At 49.4% G+C, this 19,084-nt stretch overlaps 1 protein-coding gene across 3 annotated transcripts in view; it reads right to left on the reverse strand.

Annotated features, from left to right (window-relative positions):
- Positions 1–878: 878 nt before the first annotated feature.
- Gfod1 (Gfo/Idh/MocA-like oxidoreductase domain containing 1) overlaps positions 879–19,084 on the reverse strand; it is a 103,469-nt gene continuing 85,263 nt past the window's right edge. For all 3 annotated transcript variants that reach the window (XM_006972816.4, XM_042278399.2, XM_076573238.1), the window contains exon 2: positions 879–7,270. In XM_006972816.4, the coding sequence (XP_006972878.1) occupies positions 6,351–7,270 (920 nt within the window). In that variant the 3' untranslated portion in view covers positions 879–6,350. The remainder of the gene's footprint in view (positions 7,271–19,084) is intronic.

Genomic DNA, 19,084 nt, shown 5'->3' on the forward strand with positions numbered 1-19,084 from the left:
ATGAGGTTCACTGAAGAATCCTGAGGTGTGGTAATGTCCTGGGGTACCCTACTCATGTGTGTGGATGCGTAAATGTACTGTTAAAGATGTTATGAGGAGATGGGCTGTGTGTGTGTTGGTTCCTGTGAATAAGGAGGTTTTGGATTTGTGGTACTATTTATCTTTTTGAACTGTTCAAGTAAAGGGGAGGTGCAGACCAGAAGAAATGATTGTGCATTTTCTGCTAAGACACAGAGGGAAGGCCAAGCCAATCATGAGAGGCAAATTTCCATGTCATGCAAATTTCCAATTAACTTGAGCTCAGTCCAAAATGGCTGCTCTCAAATGGTGCTGAAACACAAGGCAGGCAAAGATGCTCTTAAGAATGCTTGTCAGAAAGTGCCTTTTGTTGGTGTGGGGTTTTTTGAGACAGGCTCTCATGTAGCCCAAGCTAACCTCAAACTTACTCTGTGACTGAGGATGGACTCAAACTCTTGATTCTCCTGTCTCTACTTCCAGATTACGGGGATTATAGACATGTGCCACTGTTTTAAAACGGCTTCATGAAATGTGAAAAAAATCTGAAATTTGCTTCTCTGATGTGAAATCGTGCTTTTATCTTCTTCCCTGGTCTAGCCTCTGCCACACACTCACACATGCATGTAGCTACACATGCATACTTAAGTAGGTTCTATTTCAACATTTTCAAAATAATGATCTGAAGCAGACTGCTCCAGCACATATTCAATGATTCCCGTCTTTTTAGCTTCAGCGATGCTGACAGCCTCACCTCAAAGCCCCCTCCCCCAAGCGTCCCCCCTCCCTGCTTCAGTGCCCACACGCTGAGCAGTTCCCAAATCAAGAGCATCTGGGGTTAGAAAAACACAACCAGGCTGGAATCACCTCTTCTTTGAAGACTTTATTTGCCATATCCATCCTTTTCCCACCAATGCTCATCCCATCAAAGCCACTCAGCAGCTGGAAACAATGCCGCAGCAGCCCAGACAGCTGGCTGAGCATGCCTGCCCTGGCCCAGAGCATCGCAAGGCACCGTGGGTACCATCCACTCAGCCTGGAACTGCAGAGGGAGGGCGAGCCACCTCCCACTCCCTAGCGGTTTGCCTCAAAAGCACTAAGCACTATTGCATTTGTTCCCCTCTCTCTTTTAAATACCTTTTAAAATTCTTTCTTTTTTTGTTTAATAATAGAAAACAAAAAGTAAAACCTTCTATAATTTATAAGCTATCTTTTGCTATCTACATTATATATAAAATATAGACTCTGTTTTACTTTATAACACACATCTTTTCCCTTTGATAAATAACTTTAAAATATCTAGTGTACATGCCTTGACTTTTTATATATAAGTTTGGTTTTATACATATACATACATATATACTCACATCTGTAAAACAATAAATATACACTTGACAATGACAGCCAAACCAATGCAATTTTGGTTTTAAAAAAGGAAATGAAAACAAATGACATACTGTAAAAGCACCAGGCAGCAAACAAAGCCGTAATTGCTAGAAAGTTCTCCCTCCCCTAAACAAGGGGCAGGGCAGAATAAAGGGGCAGGGCAGGTCACAGGCTTTTGTTCTTTGCCTGGGATGTCACTCGGCACTACAAATAAGCCACACTGCATTTCTTAGAAGCCATGGGGCTCGTTGAACAGCCTAGCCCTTATGGTGGCTGCAGGGGACAGCAGAGAGCTGGACAGGGCACAGGAGACAACAGAGACATGGTGACTCCGTGGCCAGGATGACTTCCCTGCTCCACTGACCCAGGCGAGCTTTGCACTAAGCATCAAGCATTTCAACTAGAATGTTCTTTTCGTCACTCTGTTCTCTGCTGGTGTAAACAAAAGGCTGCAGCAGATTTGAGAGGATTCAGTAGTGCAACATGTCAGTAGCCTGGAAGAGAGCCAGAGGCTTCTTTGGCCCTCAAGGGCTCCAGCAAATAAGGACCCTGATGCAGGGAAGAAAAGGCCAGTTGGGTTGGCTACCTCCTCTTTACGGATGCATTCAGATTGCCAAACTCCGAGGAGACCACGAGCCTCTCACTCTTAGAGAAGTATGAGAGGGTGTAACAGCTCTGCGGAGAAGTTCTGGAAGCCCCAGCTAAACTCAGAGCATGATCCACCTGCCAGACACTGACCAGGGCGGCCACTGGAACAACACAAGTACCAGAGAAGACCCTGGAGCCATACGGCAGACTCTGGACCGTAACCTTCTTCACCCCCGCCCCGCCCCCTTGTCCAAAGGAAGCAAAGGGGATGGTCAGACAGGTGCTATTTTCCCCCAAGTTCCCCAGTGTTATCACCCTGTTCTGCAAACTCCAGGGGTTTGGTGGACGAAGGAAGTCACCAGTGGATGGAGCAAGAGTCATAGGGTAGTCAGAGTCAGAATCTGTATCCTGCATCAGGCCTCAAGTCCTCCTCAAGGTGAACATCTGAATCTATGTCCCCTCACCTCCATAAAGGTGCAAATTAGAGATAACCCTTCTGCTATAGTCACAAGTTTTCTGAGTACTTTGAAGACACAATTGAGGCTGGAGGTGTGGCTGAGTGGTAGAGAGCTTGCCTAGCATTCACAAAGCCTTGGGTTCTGTCCCTAACATACACATAGTCTTGTAACATGTTTGTAAAATAAGGGTTTACCTGTCACAGCTTAGTGAATACTGTTCAGTGCGGGTCTGTGTTCTCCTTCTGGCCTATTTCCTACCCAGACTGATCACCTGGATGAGCCTTCCTTCCCTGTGTGGTTGGTGAAGTTAGGAAGAAACTGAGAATCAGGAAATGGGCTTCCCAACCCCAGATCTACCATTAAAGAATGGCCATTATATTCCTCTCTTGACTATCAAAGGAAGAATCTTAGAGATGCCACTCTGAAATCCTCTCATGTGCTATTGGGTTGACTTTCTCCTCAGGGCATCCTTAACAAAGCTTATTTCCTGCAGTACCCACTGGAAAAGGAGACCAGGTCAGAAACCTAATTTATAACCACAGGTCAAGTTCAATGGCTACAGTCACTGTACAAGATGAAGAAAGCGTTTGATGCAACAATGAATGGTACAGCTACAACCCAGGTCCCAAACAAACCCCAGACCCCCCCCCCCCCTTCCTGTGAAAAGATGTCTTCCTATGTTATACTTCGGCCTCAGCAGCAAAATCCAAGGCCATCTATCATAGCCAACAATGCTTAGAAAGTCCCCAGAGCTGAGGGTTGTTGAGTCATCTACACTTAAAGCTCAACAGAGGAAATCCACCTCAAAAGAAGCCGAGTGACATTTCCACTTGGGAAGGGGAAGAAAACCCAGCTGCTTCTGTAGGCAGCTTCAGTTGCCAACCTGCTGGCAGGACATCAAATTTTGCATCTTACTCAACAAGAAGAGTGCTGTGGCTTTCAGCCCTCTCTTCTTACAGTGGCTCCTTGGGGTGGGAGCACGCCCCCTACAGGGCTTCAGGAGGAATGCTTTTCCTGACAAGAACAAGGAAAGTACAAATTGTGGCTTGCTCACTCCGTGTGTGGCTTTGGGCGGGTTACATCTTCGTATGTACACAGGGGAATGAGACAGTACCCAATACTAATTTTATAGATAATAAGATGATGCACCTACAACACTCTGCGTTCGGTGGGTAAGCCAGGTAAGCCACCTTGAGTGCTGACAGGACCTGACACTATGGGACGTGCTACCAAGGAGACTAAGATGCTTTGAAGGAACCCCATGATGCAATTTTTACCATGGAGGGGAGAAGTCTTAGTGGAACTGACAGTGACCACAGAGGAGTTCTAGACTCCAAGGTTTGCAGAACCTGGGCCATTCCCAAACACTTGTGTATACCTATTTAAAAATCTCTGGGAATCTGGACTTTTGTAGAGGCCATATATAAAATAATGTATATATAAAATGATGGGAACAAGCAAGGCCAGGGGAAAATGAATGAAAAGGCCCCAAACAGTCTCTGTTCCACCAGGCCTTTAAACCATGTAAAAAAAAAAAAATTAGAAAGTGGCTGGGTTATTGCCAGAACTTAGATCAAAGTCAGTTTGCAGAATGTTGTCGAAAGCTTGGATTCCGGTCTCACATTGCTGCAGCCGATCAGAAATCTGCACGTGAGAAGCCAAGGGCCGAAGGAGCCCTACAGAAGGCCTCCAAACCATCTGCTGTCATTTTTACATTCGAAGAACTGCCTCCCCCTCCTGTTTCTACCTCTACCACATGCATTCCAGTAGATACAACTTCAGTACACTCACTACTTTCTCATGCTTCTTCCAAAGAACACATATTCTTTCTACAGCCCCTAACCTCAAATGAAAGTTTTGGTTTTAGACCCAGCATGGTTTATCACAGAGATCAGAGGCCTCTAGAGGGAAAACCTCAAATATGAGGGAAGTGGAGAAACAAAAAATTGAAAAATTGAAATCACAAGAATATCTACTTAGGTAAATGACTTGGAAAAATGAACTCCATGGAGTTGTCTACCATGTCCCTGATTTCATCCTTAATCACAGATTTTCAGGGTAGTTAGAGGGAAAATTACTTTCCTAAAGAGCAATTTATGAGAGCAGGAACCAAAAAAGCCAAAAAGTCTATGATGTGGCCCTGTGCACAGATAGCCAGTTTTGGTCTGAGCTGTAAACCTGAAACACTGGCCATAAGGGGTGGCAACCAATCAGCTACCTTTACCATGTTGAACAGGGGCTCCCAGCAAGGCAACACCCGCTCCTTCGTGCTAGAAAATGACCATCATTCCACTGGTGTGTGGGCTCCAGTATGACTGTGCCTGTGAATTACCAGGGCTCCAGGGAGGAGCACTGCCTGGATTCTAAGCAGACTACTTACAGGAACTAGTCTATACCCAGGCTCAAAACTACCACATGCCAGGGAAGGTTAGCAAAGCCAACCGAGAAAAAGAGAACTCCCTATTTTCAGTCTTGACCCTTCTTTAAGACCAGACTCGAGTTTTAAAGACTGTTTTAGTCATATTTGAGGACAGCAAACATTTGCAAAGATGTGTCCATGTGATGACAGGCTTTGTCTCTGCCGACATCTAAGCCAGTACTGGTCCATCTCTAGTTTCACAGGGAGGGTAAAAAGACAAGAAGAGGAAGGCAAAGATTTTTTTTCCCCAGCGTGAACCTTCTCCACCTATATAGACCCCTCTTGGGGATCTAGAGCCCCGTTTTAGAAACACTGAAAATATGTTCTCTGTTGGCTTTTTGTCTTAATACCCACTCAAAAGTTTCCGGCCGTCAGAATCCTGAAAGCCAAGGCCAAAGGGAAGGAAGGGAAAGAGCCATGGCTCTTCTTAAGGTAAAGTGTTTTCTGTGGAAGTGAAGTGAATGGCTTCCTGTTTAAACCCACAGATGTCTCATGTCTTTCCTCCTCCGTGTCTTTCTTCAGCTTGGCAGTTGGGCTTATAGCAACTCTGGAGCTGGGCTCATGCTCTCTGCTTTTGGGGAGCTCATACTGCAACACCCAGGAATGCAGCTGTCCTGACCCAGGCAGGCAGCGACAGGCAAGCCCACGCTACCTGCAGCATTCTTAGCGTTGCCTAGAGAGCGTGGCAGGCCCCCTGGATTGCCTCTCACACTAGTCCCACCCCCTGCTGAGGGAGGGCTCTGAAGTGGCTCTGTGCAGCCTGTCTGTCGTCTGGGTCACCTCAGAGGTACAGCTTACCACCTCAGTTGCTCTCCATTGCAGAAGCCCACTGTACCAGGGGAACATCAGTGAGCCAGTTAGATAGGCCCTAATGCTTCCTGGGACACAAAGCAATCAAAGAAGCTGTGCACTTTGCTACCAAGTACTTTTCCTTCAGATCCTTAAAGTAAAACACACAGTGGCTTCCCGGAATTACAAGTTTTTCCACCAGCCCCACCCACCTCCTCTACACCAAAAAAACCAAAACCCAAAAACAAAACAAAAACACCAAAAAAACCCTTTGTAGACACTTAATGAAGTGCCCTCTCCTGCCAGTGGAGGGCGCTGACAGAGAGCCTATCTCCCACTGAGCTTGTCATCAGATACACAGCCTTGGCTTGCAAAGAAGGCCAAGATATGTGGATGGATGAGGTAGGGCAGGGGGCAGGCCCTCCTTGCTTCTCACAGTAATGGAGTACAAAGGTGCTAGTTAAACCTCCTTCCTTTCATCCGATACCCAATCAGGAGGGCACGCCCTCCTGAATATGAAGTCGGCCCACCACCACCTTGGATTTAGGGGCCCTCTACCGAGGACGGGGACCACCTTCTTACGCTGTGCATTCACGCTGCCCTTCCCACAATCCCCACCAATGGCTACCCTCTCCACAGAGCATTTCCCCCTAACTGGCCCCACGCAGCAGGTCGAGTCCATCAAGGTCCCAGTGCTAACAGTAGAGGGACATCCTGCTTCTGCGCATGGCCTCACTGATCAGGTAGGCGGGGCTCAGCTCCGGCTCCTCGGTCATGATGGCGATGTTCTGCCACTCTCCAGTCTGGCTGGACCTCTTGATGGTGTCTACCACGCAGAGAGCATACAGGCAGTCGTCGAAGGTGGCAGCCATGGTAAGAGGCCGACCGTCCCACGTGCGCCGGTCATCCTGATCCTGGAAGGCCTGGCGTACTGCCTGCATCATCTTCATGGTGCCCCGCAGGTAGGGCGAGGGGATGTCGCTGAACGCCTTCTCAGGCAGCAGGGAATTGCTCACGGATGTAGTGTCCTGCAGCAGCAGCTCCTGCTCTGGGGCGCTATTGCGCTGCCCGTAGAGGTCAGTGCCTACTGCCAGAAGCCTCCCGGCGGAGCCCACCACAGTCACGTCCTGCTTGAACTCTCCAGGAACGTTGAAGTTCAGGGTCACGGTGCAGCACACTCCACCCTCCAGCACCATCTGGAAGGTGCAGAAGTCATCGCTGGTGATCTGACGGATACCCTTGATGTGGTCCGTCTGCTTTACAAAGGTCTTGAGCAGCCCGTGGACCTTGACGGCCTTCTGGCCAGTGAGGAAGGTCAGCAGGTCGATGATGTAGGTGCCCACGGAGTGCAGGCCGCCACCGCCCATCAGGTCGTCGCAGCTCCAGTTGTACTTCTTGCCCAGCAGACTGCCGCTGTGCACCTGCACCTCGCACACCAGCAGCTCGCCCACATAGCCCTCCTCTATCAGCTGCTTCATGCGCACGAAGGCCGGCAGGAAGCGCAGCACGTTGCCCATGATGCTCATGAGTTTGGGGTAGTAGTGGGCGGCTGACATCATGCGGAAGGCGTCCAGCGGCGTCGCAGTGCGGTCACAGATGACATTCTTGCCTATGCCTGGGGAGAGCAAGAACAGTAGATCAGTATGCTGTGAAAGGGATTGCGACCCCAGAGGACAGAGCCCTGTGTCCATTTTCATACTCCTTCCTAACATAAAAAAGTACTTCATCTATTGCCCAGCGTGTGCAAGACCATGGGTTCGATCACCAGCAGCACACACACAAGTACATCCTACATATTTCAGTATTACTCGAATTATTTTTAACATTAAGCTATGGAAACTGATCTAAAGAGTAATGTTTAATGTATTATATAGCCTTCCTGCTTTAAAAACATGCTCAATTTCTAAATACATAGAATGATTTATTTGATGGCTTTACGTATGTGTAGAGAATAAGAATTGGTTATTTGCAGCTGGGCGGTGGTGGTGTAGGCCTTTAATCCCAGCACTTGGGTGGCAGAGGCAGGTGGATCTCCAAGTTTGAGGCCAGCCTGGTCTACAGAGCAAGTACTGGGATAGCCAGGGTTACAACAGAGAAGCTTCGACTTGCAAAAACAAAATGTATTTACTTATAAAATGCTTTTGAAGCCCGGTGGTGGTGGTGCATGCCTTTAACCCCAGCACTTAGGGAGGCAGAGGCAGGCGGAGTTTGAGGTCAGACTGGTCTACAGAGTGAGTTCCAGGACAGTCAGAACTATTCAAAGAACTCTGTCTCGAAAAAAACAAAAGAAAGAAAGAAAGGAAAAAAAAAACACTTTTAAATATTTACATATTAGTTATACAGTATTTTTTAATGTGTAAAATATATTTTCCTAAAATTATCTGATATGTAAAAGTTACTAAGTTTATGTTACATGAAGTTTTAATAAAGCTGTATTACTAAAAATATCCTTTTTTAGAGAGAAAAAAAAAAACAACTGCATAGAACCAGGGTATGGAAGTTCAGGTCCTATCCAGTTAAGGAAAGGCCCACTGTGAGGAAGTGCTTCCTTTGGAGGTAAGAGGACTGACTGCCACAGAGGCTCACGCTGTAGCCCAAGCCTGGCCTGGAACCTACAGCCATCTTCCTGCTTCAGCCCGAGTCTGAGATTACAGGCATGAGCCTCCATTCTCAACCAAATGTGTCTTAACAGCACTCAGAAGCTTCGTGGCTGTTCCTTCCCCACCCTACCCCACCCTAGAGTTATATTTGGAGTTCAATTTGCATTCTGTTGGAATGGTTGGAGTGGTCACTGGCAATGCTTAGTTGAATATTTTTCTCATGCCTGTGTTCACTACATTTTAGGGGTGGGGAGTACCTGCTTCCTCTTCCATCGCCATCCGTCTCTGGATGGGCTTATTGCTTTTGGCTTACCTGGAGCTAGGCCAAATAAGAATGGACATCCTACTATGTCAGGCATGGGTGTATACATTACAGGCACTGCACGATGCCTCTCTGAGCCCTTTATGGACTAAACGCTTCTGGGTCTGGAGCAAACAACAGATCAAAGGAAGAGAGAACCACAGAAACTGAGAAACGGGTTTATTCTGCAGAAGCCAGGAGTCTCAGAGGGAGAAAACAACTCTGCTGGACCTGGAGAATCAGCAACCAGAGTGTAAGCACACAGACTGGTTAACCAGCCAGATGAGATATATGTAGGGGAGCTACAGAGTCAAAGCATGGCCTGATGTACACAGACCCTCGATTGGAGATGTGGTCACTCAAGCTGCAGAAGGGCAAGAGACCCCAGGAGAAGGGGCCAGATGAACCAAGCCCAAAACTCACTTGTCCAGACTGTGGGTGTTTGACAAAATCCTTGAACTCTTTGAACAAGCTGAGTTTGTGGAAGCCCCGTAATTATAGATGCCTGAATAGGGGGCTGCCAGGACAAAGTAACAGTATGGCATAGAGAGCCTCTCTTTTTCCCACTGGACAGGCTAGCCACACAGAAGTGATTGGCACTAAGTGGAGAAAAGAAGACACACAACAAATAGCCACAATCTTCCACACGCACACCTAGGCACCGCCCCCAGTGACAGCCTTAAGCACAAAGAGTGCCTGAATCTGCTTGCCAGCTCCATACAGCAGTTTGGCTGTCCCTTCTGACCACACATGCACAGTAAGAAGCCCTTTTAACTCCTGGAACCCAGGGGAGGATGGAGGCTCTGGCAGAGGGATGAGGTAATGATGGTTCGTATCACCAGGTGCCATGTCCCTATATCACACAGGGCTCTGACAACAGGTTCGTGTTGCCAAGGACAGATGCTCATGTAAACAGATTATCCCCACAAGGGTGGGTGACAAACACTGCCAACATGTGTATGGCACCTGTGGAGTATGGACTCTGGCAGATGCTATACCCTAACTCAGACTCCCCCAAACCAAACCATCTCTACTGGACACGGGAATGACACTTTTTGAAATTTATTCTATTATGAAAACTATGAAATAAAAACAATCCACTTCACCACACACACCTCAAATGAGCAGCGAAAGGGTAGAGCTTGGCAGCTGTGTAGACGAAAGGATTCTGATGAGTGCTCTGGAAAATGGAAGATGAATACACACAGAGAATAATACCCCAACCCCAAGTCCATGGATAGATCCTTGTGGGTACAGCATCTCCTCCTTTGGGCTATTGATGCATGCTGTGGGTCCCCAAATCCAGTAAGTTCCTCAAGGATATAAACTAGATGTTGTCAGTGTTGTGGCCACAGCCAGAGTTCCTGCACACATCGTCACCTGGGCTCCAGCCCTCTGCCTGCAGTCTGTGACAGCCATGCTTTGCAGATGGGGTTTGGTAACACCTTTGTATACTCTATCCTTGAACATCATAAGCAACTTCTAGAAATCAAAGAAAGAAAAATCCCAAACACAAACAGTTCCTGCCCCAAAGGAGCTTTGTACATATTATTTATAAAGCAAAAACCTGGGAACTGTGTAGATGGCCAAGAATGGGCAAGGAAACTGGGGGGCAGCCTTCCAACAGAACAGTGAGCCATCACAGGAGATGGCACCCACAAAGGCCATTCGGTGACAAGATTACTGTGATGCAGTGGTATACGAACAAGCTGATTCATCATGTGATGACTTCATCACTCTTTAAGGAGACAGACACACGTGCTGGGAGGGAAAACCTCAGTGTTGACAGTGGTTTACTCTTAACTCTGGTCACCAGAGCTGGGACTGATTGTTCTCTTTTGCAGTCTACAGACTGAATGAGGGTCTGACACAATCATAGCGGGCACTCTCTCACTGAGCTAAAGTTCTCCCAAGATGTGTGTATGTTCTCCATAGCCGGCTATGATCAGAACAAAAAGAAATGCCAGGTGGCTTCTAGTGCTTTTGTTTTCTACACTTGAAGGAGATGGGGAGACTCTACTCCAGTGATGGGAAAGGACCCCATCTCTTGAATCTCTCCTTGAACTCTAGGTTTCAGAGGATCAGGCTGCTTGCATGCTTGCCCCCCTGCCCCGACCCCTGCCAGCGACCCACAGCCCTACCCCCACTTCCTTTTTTTGAGGCAAGGTTTGGCTAAGTCACCCAGGCAGAACTTTAATACCCCTAGTAGCCCGCTGAGCTGGAAACTGTGATCCTCCTGCCTCAACTTCCCAAGTAGTTGGGATCAGAGAGCTGCATCATCAGAGGAAAAGCTGCTTTGGACTCACCAAGTTCAGTCTCAGGAGACAGACTGCGCCTTCTCTAAGGAAAGGACAGGAGAGCCATTGCTACCATCCCATATACTCATGGCAGTATACCACATAAAGTGTGGTATAACACACCTCATAGCAAATGCATCTTCCCTCAAAGGCAGAGGACCCCGGCCGTGGGAACTTCCAACAGTCTCCCAGAACATTCACACCACAGTGAACTCAACCAAGGCCCTTGGAACACACGGGTTCCATCTCCCTGCACATACAGGAAGGGCAAAGCAGATGAAAGGTGAAAGAAGTGGCTGAGAAAAAGCCCCAGACGTTTCCTGAACACTGGGAGAGTCCCGTCCTAGTTCTCCAGCCTTCCCAGCGATGGGGTCAGGCAGGCATTCTATGTGTCCAGTGCAGCTGTGACCAATACTAGCCGTCCTGCAACTTCACCAGTTCCAGGGACTGCGAACTGTCCTCGCACAGCTCCAAACTCAGCTGGCTCACTGACGGACCTGTCCCTGTGCCCAGAAATAAATGCCTTGGGATACTGCCACATCTGTCCATGTAGTCCTGTGTGACCAAGAGTGACTGGCAGAGAATGCATCAGACTGTCTCAGGCCTTCTGGGGGAAGGCTTCTTAAATGTCCTTTTCATGGACCTCTGTCCTATGCAGAATGACACAGACCTAAGGCCTGGTCTTTGGAGACCTCTAAGTCTAAACTAACTTCATTTTTAGGACCAGAACCCCCATCAACAAATAGAGAGCTACTGGGTTATTAAGGAAAAAAACAAGAACCTCCCCACATAGGCATGGAGCTGAAGCTGGGAGACACAAGAGATGGACAGGGAGCCTAGTGGAGGGTAAGCGTATTCTCAGTGCAGGGGGGTGGGGCACTGTTCTTCATCAGAAGCAGCTTGATGCCCTCCTGGGGTCCCTCATGGTTTCTTCCAGCCCGCTGAATGTGTTTTGAATGTGTTTTCTGTCACTGGACTAAATGCCCATGACCTTCACAAGGCATCGATGCTACAGAGGGAAGACATTTCCAACTGTGAGATGCTAAAGTCATCTGTAAGCAGCTGTTTCCCTCGCCTCCTCCACGCTCAGGATCTCCAAAGTTGTGACTGAGTCCCGACTCAGGTCTTGACCTCCAAGAGACCAGAACTTCTGTGGGCTGATCCTCCATGCAAATAGTGCCTCCACATCCTGGGAACCTAGGTGAGGAGTTTCCCATGGACACTCCGGGAAAGATACCCACTCTCTGATCTCCCACGGAGTAGGCAGAGGGTGGCGGCCACCCAGGAACCAGAGCCATGCCAGGCAGAATCAGCCAGGATCTTCAAAGCATCCCTCCCTCCCTGCCGCCGACATTTCCAACTACACACTCCCTTATCTAATCAGGGTGGAATCTTCAAGACTGATGCCAGGTTCCCACGCTTCCTCCTGATCATTCCACTGGTGCTGACAGTCCCTTATCCTCTGGAAGTCCCGGGCAGCTCTCCCAGCGAACTGGGAAAACCCCAAAAGACATTCCATCAGATAGGGCGTCCTCCCCTTGTCAGAGGATAAAGGGAAGTCTTTTCTGCAGGTAATCCCTTACCCTAATTTATACCCTGACCCTTGACCCTTTCTGCAGGTAACTCCTTATCCTAATTTAGTGTCCGACCTCCAACACTCCCAGACCCTGGGACCAACAAATGAGGAAGATGAATAGGAGTTCCCAATCCAATCAGTAGAGGAAACCAACCAGGTGGTGAGTGATCACAGAATGCAGATCATCTAAGAGAGGGGTGAACAATACGATACAGCATGAAAGAGGGGCTGCCCAACTGCTTTGGGCAAATGAGAAAGCTCTGTCCAAGAGGTAACATGTTAGCCGGGTTCTGAAGCATGTGTAGGAGTTTGCCTATTCAACCTTCAGATGATGTCCCATTTAGAAAATGATCTAAAACAAAGGTATTTACTTGAGATTCTAGTAGCCACCAAATCTGGACTGTTTTCAAAAATACTGTGCATGTTGTGAAGTGCAATTTTCTCAAGGTTAGGCTCATTAGATTCCTAAAAGAACCTATCGTTCAAAAATAAATTAAGCTGAGGGTCTAGAGAAATGGTTCAATGTACTGCTCTTTCAGAGAATCTGAGTTCGGTTCCCAGCACCCCATGTCAGATGGCTCATGACAGCCTATAACTCCAGCCCTGGGGGATCTGCCACCTCTGGCTTCCATACGTACTCATAGACATAAAAATTTTTGTGGTTTGTTTTTTGTTTTGTTTCCTTGGAGACAGGGTCTTACTGTATATCTCTGGCTGGTCTGGAACTCACTAGGTAGACTAGGCTGGCCTCAGACTCAGAGATCCACCTGTCTCTGCCTCCTGAGTGCTGGGACTGAAGTCGTGTGTCACCACACACAGCACTAATTTTTAGAATGAAGTCTTTTTGTTGTTGTTATTTTTTGAAGGTTAAGCAGAACCAGGTCTTGAAGTGAAGGAAAAAGAAGTGAGAGCCAGAGTCCTGGATACAGCAGATGCCAACATCTCACGGTCCTGCCACCCAAATGTAGAACATGTAGCCAGCTCCACTCACAGCAGCTCGACATTTAGTCTAGCCTTGTCTTTGTCCACTCTTTCTCTCCTCCCAACTCTTCCCTTCCCCTGCTCCACCCTCACCCTCGACCCTTCAACACCCCCACCACCCCCACCACCCCCACACACACTTTGAGAAGTAACAGCGTCAGCATGGATGACCCCTCCAATCCCACTCGGCCTGGCCCTTCCTCCGTACAAACTCCACTGAAGGGATGAACCCCACTTTTCAACTGCCTGAGCATCCTGACAGATGCAACTTCCCAATTCAGAAGACTCATCTGATCATGGGGAAAAAATGACACTGCTTCAAATAGTAAGTACAAGGGACTGGAGGGTGGCTCAGTTTTGAAGAGCACATGCTGTTCTTGTAAAGGACCTGAGTGGGTTCTGTCCCCAGCACCTACGTGGGGCAGCTCATAACTGCCTGAAACTAACTGCAGGGACTCTGATGCCCCTGGCCTCTGCAGGTACCTGCATTCACACGCACATACCCCACCCCCCTAACACACACATAATTTAAAGTATTTTTAAAACAGCAACTATATCCATGAGTTAAGCACTTACTTTCTGCCAGAGGAGGCCACATGCTTTACATGCCCTTGTACTGTTTAGTATGTACCAATCCTGGGAAATAGACACAAATACCGCCTCCTCCTTACAGATGTGGAAACTGAGCCTCTGGGAGGTCACCAGTCAGATCTGGGGCTTGAGCTGGAGCCCATCTGATCCTGTACACTGTCCCTGTCTCTGAGCACCCTAGCTTAAGGCTGGTGTGGTGGTTCTTTGCACCGGTGTGCGCCCTGCCACAGGTCCCCTATTATTGCTGGTTACGGGGAGCCTATGCACACAGGCAATGTCTGCAGCACGCAGCCCCAAAGGAGGCTGGGAAGAGAGCGTGCGACTGTAGTGAGTGAGCATCAGAAATCAGGGCAGGGGGGGCTGGGGAGCCTCAGGCATGGCTGGGTGGCATTGCAAATCTCAGAGCAACTTGATTAAGTTTCCACGCTAATTCTGAACTTGAGATGGAAATGGGTCAGGGTGACCCATATTCAGCTCCTTTGTCACAGCCCCGGGTTGCTGTCACTGGGCTCGGAAAGAGGGTCACCACTAATGAAAGGAAATGATCATGGCTGACAGTGATGGGACTTGAAATTGAACTGGAGCAGCCGAGTAGACTTTCTACACTGGACTCACCCCAAGTCCAGCGGGTGCCCCACCATCTCCTTTACAGACTGTCCCCAAGGAGGCAGGATAGAAAGATGATGGAAAATTACAGGGACATGGGAAGGGACCCTCTACTCCCGAGTCTGCTTGGAGCCTCTCACCAGCACAATTCACAAAGGTCGCCAACACACAAAGAATATTTCTTATGTAGAAATATCGATAAGTAAGAGTGTTAAAATAGCAATATACCCAGCTCAAGGCCTGAGTGGATGTAACCCGAGGAAGGGCCTCACGCCTTACAAGCAAGACTATTAACGTGTTTACGGTAGAGGTGTCCTCGCTTCCTGCGCCCCTATGATCCAGAGTTCACCTTACTATAGCTCTGTCAGGTGCCCCACAGGAACTTCTCTGCGATCTTAAACTCCTCAGCAACCCCTTGAAGATCCTAACCAGAAATTACCTAAGTCCCACATCTAACTGTTGTAAAGACAGTGAAACATATCTCCTTCCAGAAGCCCACACCTGGGTAAATCGCCTCGATTCCGTAACACCTTCCTCCTGACTTTGCTTCTTGCATTTGCTAAAAATGCCTTTTAATAAACTCCAGCGGGGCTTCTAACTGGCTCATCCTGAAATTATTTTCTTCAACAGAGCCAAGGACCTGGCTTTGCCCAAGCTGGGGTCTCTAAACGGAGACTCCTCAGGTCCTGCTGGCCTCAGCATGGAGCTGTGTCTCCATGGCCAGCACCATGTCCAACTCTGGTCTGTTGCCCAGTCCCATTTTGCACAGGCGCCCTGTGAGAAACAGAAACATCCTATGCTGCTTCGTGAGCATTACTATAACAGAATGAATAGCAGGGATCACACCCCGAACACCAGACATCTCCATGAGCCTACAGTAACACTGCAGATGTGCCATTGGGAAGTCACCAGCCAGCTCCGCCCAGCCGGGACATTCCCAGATGTTTTGTTTTAGATCTGAAATGTCTCCCCTCCTCCACAGGCTCATGGTGTTTGCATGGAAGGTTGTGGAACTTTTGGGAAGTGGGGCCTAGCTGGAGGAAGTGGGTCATGGAAGGCCTTGAGGTTTACACTGCGCTTCCACTTCCTGTCCCGTCTCTGTTTCCTGTTTCTTGGAGTCCCACCTCTATGCTTCCTGCGGCTCTGCCTTCCCCTCCTTAATGCTCAGAATCCCCTCGAACTGGCCACGATAAACCTCTCCTCCTTAAGTGGCTTCTGTCAGGGATTTGGTGATAACAACGAGAAGTAGCTATACAGAGAAGGGAAAGGAAAGTTGCTGCTTCCGGCCTAGGAGAGGTTAAAGAGAGGTGTGGAGACAGCAGGGGAGTCTGTGTGAGCCAAAGCTCTGAGCGAATGGCCAGCTCCCCAGGCAGGCGGATCCGGAAGCCTTTCCATGCCATCAGGTGGAGGAGGGGAAGAGCCAGGACTGTGGAGACTCAGCCGTTGAGTCCTGCGAAATGGCCAGCGGTGCCCACTGTGCTTCAGTGGTTATGATTCTGGGGAACAGCCTCTCGAGTCTTGACCACCATTCCCCACTCAGACAGGACAGAGTCCAAGGCACCAACTGGATCCTGGGAGCCGCGAGAAGAAGAGCGATAGCAGCCATGTTTCCTCACAGAAGGAGCCACTTTGGACAGCGGTGGACGGTGAGGCAATAGGCAGAATGCTGAAGAATGCTGACCATTAGCCAGCCCATCAGAGTCACTAGGAAGGAAAATGGAAATGGCAGGGTTCCACGAGACTCCCAGGCCAGACAATTCCATCCCCTAGTCCGCCTGCAGGACGGTGGGCTAGAACAGCCATTAGCCCAGCCGTAGAGGAGGATAGCAGCCGTGTGAATTCTCACCACAGCTCCTAGTGTCTCCCGAGGCCCCCACACAGTCTTCAACATAACTACTACCTGCTGCTTACAGCCAGTGTGGTCGAGAGAAACACTATCCTCCCCAGAGGTAAGAAAGACCACAGACTTCAAATTAGGCAACATCACACAAAAGGGAGGCTGGCAGTGTGGCTCAGTGGTAGAGCAGCTGTTTCACCTGGGCATGGCCTTTGCTCCATCCGAAGGACCAAAACAAAAACAGTGAAAGAAGAGAAGGGGAGAAGAGGGGAAAATAAGCCAGGAGTGGCAGGCGGCTCACGCCCGGAACCCCGGCACTTGGGAGGGAGTCATCATCACAAAGCTGAGGAGGCCAGCCTGGGCTAGAGTTGAGACCCTGTCTCACAAAACGAACAATGAAGAGGAGGAAGAAAGGGGACGCAATGGCAACCCTCTAAAGAAGGATTGTGCTTTAGAGGGGGGATCTGAGTATATTTGCCCCAAAGATGTTGGGCTTTGTTGTTGTTTTAAAAACAAGACATGTTATACAGCCTACGTTTCTGGCCGCTCTTGAAAAGTGCGAAGATCTGGAAGCATTGCTCTTCCTGCCCGGAGCCTCCAGCATAAGATGGCAATTGACGCATGCATCTGCACAGTTCCGCACAGTCCCCACCAGTGCCCCTGCACGGCTGCACCAGCTTCTCTTATTGATGCACTGCTGGGATGATGCTCCTTGGCTAGCTCTCATTTCTCTAGTTCAAGCAGGCTACCTGGGTCCCTCATAAGAGCCCACAGGCCATCTGAGGAGAATCTGCCTCCAGGCACATTTAACTGTTGGCTAAATTCGGTTCCTTGCAGGGTCGGACTTCCCTTTTTCTTACCGACGATGACGATGTCGCAGCTTCATCTGGATCCAACATCCCTCCCGGCCACATGCCCACATCTACCTCCCAAAGACAGATTCTGGGGGCTAACTCCTCCACCCACTGGCCATCTGACTTCCTCCTGGAGCACTAGGTAGTTAGGACATTCTGCCTTAGATGAGCTCCAGTTAGACCAGATCCCACCAGCCACGGTCTCCTTTCTGCCACTGAGCTAGTCAAAGGCGTGCTACCGAGGGGCAAAGGCCATCCTAGGGCACTGCCTACCCATGACTCCCAGAGGTCTGCTCACTTGCATCACCTGCCAGGAGCTCCAGAAAGCAGCTCTGAGGCAGCAGTCAGAGGAGGCGAGGAGCGTTCCGCATCTGCCAACACGGTGCCCCTCCCCGCGTCTGTCTGCACGCCTTACCCAACGCTGCTAGCTCTTTCAGCAGTTACTCTAGCAGAGAGACTCGGTGAGGCGCTCCGGGGTTTTCAAAAGAGCCTATTATTAACCTATTATTAGTCTCCCTGTTACCAAGGTGACTGTCCCCACTCGGGCTCTCTCCACACAGCCTGAGCAGGTGCTGGGTGGGGTGCAGCAGGAGGGAAAAGAGGACTCAAACTATTCTGTGCCCACAAAGAACCACACTAGTGCCGTGTGGCCCGTTTACGGCAGAATGGGGGGGGGGGGGGTGAGGCTTAGCAATTATGACGAAGACCAGCGATACACACCAGGTCCATGCTGCATGGCAGGGCTATGATCTCTGGGCTCCATGCTCCCCATTAAGAAGGGGGGGAGTTATTTACAGTCATCATTTATTGGGGGGGGGTGTACATGTACCGTGGCACACTTGTGGCAGTCAGAGGATAACTAGAGATGGTTGGTTCTCTCCTCTTACGGTGTGAGTCTACACAACTCAGGTTGTGTGGCAAGGCGGCAGGCGTCTTTACCAACCGAACCGGCTCACCAGCCCCCATGCCTCCCATTTTCCGGCTAGACAATGGCTGCATGGGCAAGGATCTGTATGAAATGCCTGAGCCTCTGTGCTACCAGAAGCAGTCAGGAAGAAGTCCCCAGCCCTGGGAGCTCATGAGATGAGGCTGAGGGGCCACGAAGGTGGCAGAGCCTGGTGTTGGAAGAACAGAGGGGAAATTAAGAAGGGGCAGAGGTTGCCCACAGGACAAGAAGGCTGTTGCTCTCTCTTCCTGAGGCCAACTGTCTGATTACTCCATATGTGAGGCAATAAACCGGCCGGATCAACTGAAAGCTTACTATCAGGGAGGAGGGTGGCTGTGGAAACTGGCCACGGCGGTAGCAGGGTTCCACAACCAAACCCACACACACAAAGGCTCAGCCCTCTACCAGCCAGCACTGGTCATTGGGAAAGTACTGTGAGACTTCGTACTTGCCCAAGGCTTTATCTCAAGGCAGAGCACCATGGAAAAAACATTGTTGAGTCATGCTCATGATAGCTAGGGCATCAAGACTCATAGTATTGCAGGCCCTGGCAAGAACCAAAGTACCTCGGGTGGCCAAATCCTCACCCCTCAGTCAGGGGAGACAGGTGACAGACCCTGTGAGCCATGCTGGCCTTACAGCCTCTGACCCCAAAGAGCAGTGTAGCTAGGAAACCAACAGCCACAGTCCCCTCCCACAGCCCCAGGCAAACCATGTCCTGCTCCACTCAGCGCAGCTGGGGATAATTACCCACAAGCCGGTTCCCAGAGCACCTTCACCTACATCGTCTCCACCCTGCTGTCCAACCTGTGGCCAGGCCCAGTGATGGTCATCCTACCT

This window comes from Peromyscus maniculatus, chromosome 5 (genome assembly GCF_049852395.1).
Source record: "Peromyscus maniculatus bairdii isolate BWxNUB_F1_BW_parent chromosome 5, HU_Pman_BW_mat_3.1, whole genome shotgun sequence".
NCBI lineage: Eukaryota > Metazoa > Chordata > Mammalia > Rodentia > Cricetidae > Peromyscus > Peromyscus maniculatus.